Source organism: Mixophyes fleayi, chromosome 3, assembly GCF_038048845.1.
Source record: "Mixophyes fleayi isolate aMixFle1 chromosome 3, aMixFle1.hap1, whole genome shotgun sequence".
In the NCBI taxonomy this organism is placed as follows: domain Eukaryota; kingdom Metazoa; phylum Chordata; class Amphibia; order Anura; family Limnodynastidae; genus Mixophyes; species Mixophyes fleayi.
In genome coordinates, this window is record NC_134404.1 from 336,440,244 (window position 1) to 336,447,302 (window position 7,059).

Genomic DNA, 7,059 nt, shown 5'->3' on the forward strand with positions numbered 1-7,059 from the left:
TTTCTAGGTAACCAGTCTCTTGTAAGATTGCGGTGTGTGGCGTCTGATATCACGAGACCGACGCCAGTCTCCAGATTCTGATGCAGAAAGGTGATAAAACAGAATAGGAGGAAGGAGAAGACCCGTCATACTCTGAGAAGGGTGTAAATGTCATTGTTTGTTCACAACGTTCATGAGCTGGTTCCTTGGTAACAGCCACAATGAATATAGAATATGTAAAGGGAAATCTCTGCAAAATGAGATGTTCAGTGGTTTGGAAGTGAGGCTAAACATTTGTAAAATGTATTAAGGAATAGTGGGATCCAGACACGAAATTATTTTGGACCAAGTGTATCAGGAAGAGCGAACCTACAAATCAGAGTCCGGGACAGGTGTCCAAATAAAGGATGTTCTTCTGAGAAAAGTTTAAAAAAAACCTCTTCAACTTCTTTATCCATGAACACTAGAGGATCAAGTATCTCTCCTACCGGGATACCCAGATCTAAGCGTCTGGGTGAGGTTAGGTCATCTAAAGGCAAAAACTCCTAGCAAACCGTTCTTACCCGTGTTAAAGAAAAGGCGGATTTTCTATGTGATGCTTTGGTGGATTTCATAAGAATGTCGGCCAGGACTGAGGCTTTTATTTTATTTCATTTTTTACGTCCGATTTGGAATTTGTCTGCAAACATGAAGCAGTAACGCAGCCTAGACTCTGCTGAATACCATGTGCTCCAGAATTGGGTAGTGTTCTAGACACCGCACCAGAAAGGTACAAGGCTTTCCAGAAGCAAAGAATGCTGTAAAATCCTCCCAAAAATGTGTTGCCAAAAGAGATATTGGGATGTCTGGGAAAACATAAAATCTAAGACGGGTATAGGGAATTCTACCAGGTCCAACAAAGAATTTTTCTAAATCCCTATGATGCAAAGAATTCAGTGGCGGAAGGGGGGGAGGATATCAGGATTCAGACCCCCCACACCTTGTCCAAGCAGAGTCTGGGCAACCCCAAGAAAGGTACGTGACCTTATACACTGGGAAATCTTTATTTATCAGATCTTTCCATGAAAAGTGAGAGGGCTAATGGAGGCATTGCGTTTTTGTAAGAGAGATTTTGTGGCATCAATAGAAGCAGCAGTGACCACACAGAGCAGTGATGGATTCCCAGAAGTTGTGTACTTTAGGCTATGCCCGTAACATGTGAAGAAAACATCCACGGGTGCTGTCACATCTGGGAGAGGAAGCCAATGGCGTGAGACCCATCCTATGCAAAGATACAGGGGTATAATACGACAGATACTTTTATATGTAGAAGTTCCTCGCAAAGATATTGTCTCTGTCCGCTCCATCTCCTTCCCGTACCGTTAAATTCGCTCTGCCAAGAAATGTATGGATTATGGAATTCCATGTAGATTAGAGATTTACACAAATCGGCTGCTCTCCACAGTTCCTCCAACTGCTTAGTAGAGCTGTATGTAGCACATGTAGCCCCTGGCCAGGCCTGTCAGCATCTTCAAGAATAAAGAGCTCCACCGCGGATGGAGGATGTCCCCTGAACATTAGATTGGGAAGGCCCTCATTGGAGCTCACCATAGCAGCTTTCAGGACTATGGAAGTGCTATCAATTGGTGAGGGCAGCTACTAATGGGCATAAGCCAACTGCCATGCTAAAAAGTCGAAATAAATCTTGGGAAGTCTCCGACTCACGTGTTGTAATTTAACTTGACCCTTGATGATCCCCACCCTAACTCCAGAATCCATCTGCAAATAGGTCTAAACATATCCCAAGGAATTGCCCTTACCATGTCCTTAGTCACCCGAGCAAGGACTGGCTAAGGGATATCCAGGTCTTTGTAAGGGCATCAAACTGTGCATTTAGCTGGCAAATGACTCTGATAAATGGTAAAGTTCAGGAGAGATCCATGCACCCAGGTATTTCAGCCTTGTGATCGAGGCGATGAGAGAGGCAGAACAGGTTCAAGTGGGAACACAACAATTTTTTTTCCAGTTGACCCAAGAGAAGTTGCCAAATCTTTCAAATAACACATTGGATTACCAGCATCTTTTGGGCACAGTAGGATGTCTTCAAAGCTGCCAGAAGGTTATAGTCCTGTCCTATGTACAATGTTTACTAATTTTAAGATTTTTCTCTAAGCATGATTACCTATGGTCAAACTTTGTTTAACCCTTGGCGTGTGTCACAGAAGGAGCCACTGTCCACACTCAATAAAGGATCCTCTCTTCCAATTGCCTCCATCCTCCCCACCCCTTCTGGCGAGTAAGATGAAGCTGATGGCCCCTGGGGATAGTACTCAACACATACAGGTTGTCTTTTCTGCCATCTGTTTACCTTGTTTCCAGGTATTGGAATTTTGGGAAAAGCTTGTTGTCCTCCAAGCTGCGGCCTTTCCTCCTACAACAGTATGGGTTTCCATCCCCTCAGATGCCGGATAAAGGTGGACTCAGTGTGGTGGGGCACAGAGAGGGAGATCTCAATCCTTTCTGTTTCAGTCGTGCTTCTAAAATAAAGGGCAACCACCAAATAACCAGTGTTACTGCTCTGTTTGTTGGTGGCTTGGTGCGTGTGCTGGCATAGAGCTCGCCCAATGGATCCACAGACCACAACAGCAGTCGCTGTCCGTGAATTATTGAGATTTCCCCTTCTTGTACGGTTTATGTAGGGTGGCTCTTACCATTCTAGCACCTTTTAGTTGTGGTTGGGCTCAGAGTACATCTGTGCTTTGTCTACCGTAGTTTTTTAATGACAAACTGTGACACCAGTTGGACCTGAAATTTGCTTAGACCTTCATCTTTCGGTGCAACAGAGTGTATATATATATATATATATATATATATATATATATATATATATATATATATATATATATTTATTTATAGGAACCTATTCCCATGTATCGCGCCTATTTGGAGGCCTCAGGAACTCAAGTCCTGAGTATTTAGGTGCTGCTAGTAAATGGGATTTGCAGATTACCAGATTAACATGTCCTCTTGGGGGACGGGACATTATTTTAATGAGTTTCTGCAGAAAGGTACATGGAGGAGTTTGCTCTGTGTTCTCCTTGTCCTGACACAGTAATCCTGTATCTCCAGGACCAGTTCATTGCCACAGAATCCTAAATCAGTGTGCTATATAACTGTTGGCCTGTAGCTACCTCCTATATGGTCCACTAATGTTATGACTCTGAGTTCTAGGGAAGCCTTCACCAGGAGGCCCATAACTTTTTTTTTTTTTTCTACTTTTCTCTAGACACCACTTTCATTTTTTGTCCATACACAAAGGACACTGTCACGTGATCTGGTTTTCTAAAGTTATTTCAATTTGGATGACCTCTTTCTTACAGCTACTTGTCGCTAGGCACACAGCATATTGTAGACAGTCTGTTTCCCTCTATCCTGTGTTTTGTAGGCACAGATCTGTGGGAAGATCTGGTTGAAGGGTTCTACATCTCTCCTTGTCGTACAGGGGTTGTTGCTTCTTTTCTTTTGGGATATCCCTATGTCTTATAGTCCTGTGTCTGTGTTGGTCTACTGATGGTTCCTTTGTCAGTCCTCTTGGAACAAGCAGTTTCTTTCCCGTTTATCTGGGAAACTTATCCCTCCTAGATGTATCAGTCTTCAATCTTTGGCAATCTTTAGATAAGTTCTCATTCTGTTTTAGGAACTCTTTTCTATCCATTGGGATTCACTAATTGCTGTGTCCCCCATTGGTTGCAGATAAAAGGATTTCTTGATGAGAAAAAATACCAATTGTCTTCAGAATATCCAGTAACATGAACCAAGCGATATCTATTTTCTTAGAATCGATTTTGATAACCATTTAGACCTAATATGTCATTGTCATGTGACCAACTAACACCCTTCCCTAAAATATTCTGTTATAGGCGACAACCTGTATTTCTAGAGTCGGTCATTACCAGTGTACAAATCTGTGTTCCTAGTGTGTATATGTTTCCTCACAGCTAAGTGATAACTTAAACTTTCTCCCCACAGTGAGTACGAACTACAAAAACCTGTTCATTCCCTTCAGAAGAACATTTGTCATTGTACCGGCCTCGGGAACCTGGTATGGTCAGAACTGAACATTCCTTTATTATTCTATAGAATTTTTTTTTTTATTGGTTTCTAATAAATACTACTAGTTTCATTTGTATTATAAATGAACGCTGGATATTTAAATATAGTTCAGAAATTGTATTAATAGGTAAACTCATGTAAATTAGTGTAACCAGGTTCTCAGTAATGATATTACTGCTGGTCAGTGTGTGGAGATATCACTTTTGCACACGGGCACTTGCACCAGTGGGATTTCTGACTTGAGCTGTGTTGGCCCCTATGAGGAACGCAGACACCGTTAAGGGAACGCGGTATTTCCTGTTAATTTGTCCCGTGTTCCACCCAAAACTCAGGATGAACAGTTGTTACTCTGAAATTTACATAAAGGTTAATGCAGCGAAGATGGATTGTACCACAGACGTTTATAAAGTGTCCAGTGTATGAGCGTTTAACAATCTTTGTGCAAATTGGTTTGTTTTATTTTTTACTGTATATTATAACGATATTAAAAGACACTTTGGAGTTTTGCAATTTCATATGTATTTGAGTTAAATTTAAGATATCTGATGCACCTAGATTAACAGGATTATTGTGAATTGATACTTACATTAGATTTGCACCCAATGGGGAAGTAATGGGGGATGTGAGTAGACCAGGGCTGGACAATTCCTGGTCACCATTATGACTTGGAAATTCATCCTGGTGACCAGAGCGTGTTCTTCCTTGTGCATGTTTCCCTCGTTCTAGATATTCCCAGCAGCCCGATCTTCAGTGCGTCTGCTAAGAACCATTGGTTTCCCTGTTTTATACCTTGTATACTCAACATTCTATAGTTCCATGTGCAAAGGACAGACTGGATCGGCCAACTGGTTCTTATCTGACGTCAGCGTCCATGCAACATGACCAGAAGAGGAACATTTTAATATGGCGTCACTACCCCTTAGCGCTTTACAATCCCTGTGACCTCTCATGTAAAAGTCCATCTTGTACTGCAACCTACTCTTTCCTGAACTGTAGCCTCCTATTCATCTAGTCCTAGTCCAGGTGGAAATATTGTTATTGCTGTCAAATAAAGAACGTTTCAATATTTTTCTGTTTTTAGTGCGCAGATTTTGAACGATCAGATGGTAATAAATAATTCCTATGTTGCATCGCAAGAAACCGCTTCACCTAAATCTTCAAAAGCCTTCCTCACACTCTTCCAAGACGCGCCTGCCACCATGACGGCCCACGATGACAACGTCATTGCCTTCTCTAAATATACAGGAATGAAACCCAGCTGGGCACTCAAGTGAGTTTGAAAAAAATAAAAATAAATCAGTAACCAGAGAATTTAGGCTGCGAAGTTACTGCTGATATTGGCTAGTTGCCCCAATATCACAACGTACGTAGACGTTGAACTGTGGTCACGCAGGATATTACACAATTTCTACATGTACTAATATATACCATTCATATTTATACATCCAGTTATTCCTCCCACTGAGCTCATTCTGTGTGATAGAGAATTCATATTATCCATTTCAATTGCTGTTTTATTTGCATAGATGCCTTGAAGACAATAACTGGGATGTAGAACAAGCAAAGGAAATATTTGAGATCTTAAAGGTAAATTTCCAAACTGACGCTGTTCTACTGATAATCACTTTGTGTACAAGATAGAAACCTATAGAAATGTTCAAGATCTATAAACGATAAATGAACATTAACTGTGTTACTGATTTTCATAATAAAAGGACTGTAAGCTGTTGTATCTAGAACGATGAGTAGAGCCAGGGACTTTTTCCGGCAATGATCCTTTGTAAATAAGTCTTTCAAAAAAAAGTAGCAGCAGAAAATTATCTTTAAAGGAGTCTAACCTCCCCCCCCCCCCCCCCCCCCTCCCAATAGTCCTCTAATGCAAGCGTACATGGCGGCCGAGTTGGCTCCTCCCATGGCTGAAGTAAGGTTCCGTTGACCAGGTTTCTATAGCAACCACAATGTAGAATATCGACTTAGTCTTTATTTTTGTTTGTGGGCAGTCTTACAGTTATACGTATCCCTAATAGCGCAAACAATTAATTTGCTTGCAAAATTAACAGTAAAACATTTGTGTAATTGGAATAATTGTCATGAAAAACTGCCGGCTAATGTGAAAACAACATAGATAATTGCGATATTATAATCAGTATAATTGTATACATTATGTGCGTTATTTCTCACTGCCGTGAACCTGATACATAGACCAGATTATTTGTTTATCCCTCCCAAAGGACAGAGGCATTATCCCCCAAGAGGCCTTCAAAGAAGAGGAGCTAATTACAGACGTTTCTGGATAAGCTGTGTGCAGTACAGGTCTCACACACACGGGCGGTTTCATTTCTTTCATTGTCAAGGAGGTTCCCGATTTAATTTATTATCATGTTTTAAATGTTCCAGAGATTTCCAGACTGTGTCTTGTAATAATGTGAATTGTGTTGTTCTTTTTGTATGTTGTTTGACAGCGAGATGCCGGAGGTTCTGTGCAGTCCAGTAGGTAAACTTTGGAGATTTGTATGTACAGAATATTCTTTAGTGTACGATAGTTTTTAGGCTTATGGTTGGTTCAGTGTGAACATCCACTTTTGTATTATAAAACAGCCATTAAAATAAGTGTTTCTCTGTTCCTTGATGTTGTGTTTTGTTTCTCACAAAGGTAGAAAGATTTTACATGTTATATGTTCAATTTGCACTGTATTTGGTACAGATTATTATTATACTTTTTATATGGCGCCAATCAAATTACGCAGCGTTCTACAGAGAATATGGAATCATTTACAGTCCCTGCTCCATAAGAGCTTACATTCTAAATTCTCTATCACAGACACGCTAGGGTTAAACAATTAACCTACCAGTATGATTTTGGAGTGGGAGAGGAAACCCACGCAAACTCGGAGAGAACACACAAACCACACACAGATATGGTCCTGATTGGTATCGAGCCCATGACCCCAATGCTGTGAGTCAGCAGTGCTAACCACTGTGCTGCCT

The 7,059-nt window shown here is 40.9% G+C and overlaps 1 protein-coding gene across 3 annotated transcripts in view; it reads left to right on the forward strand.

The window, feature by feature from the left end:
* LOC142144965 (nuclear RNA export factor 1-like) overlaps window positions 1-6,694 on the forward strand; it is a 50,779-nt gene extending 44,085 nt beyond the window's left edge. For all 3 annotated transcript variants that reach the window (XM_075204342.1, XM_075204343.1, XM_075204345.1), the window contains 4 exons: window positions 3,988-4,060; window positions 5,153-5,341; window positions 5,598-5,658; window positions 6,303-6,694. In XM_075204342.1, the coding sequence (XP_075060443.1) occupies window positions 3,988-4,060; window positions 5,153-5,341; window positions 5,598-5,658; window positions 6,303-6,368 (389 nt within the window). In that variant the 3' untranslated portion in view covers window positions 6,369-6,694. The remainder of the gene's footprint in view (window positions 1-3,987; window positions 4,061-5,152; window positions 5,342-5,597; window positions 5,659-6,302) is intronic.
* The last annotated feature ends 365 nt before the right edge of the window (window positions 6,695-7,059 follow it).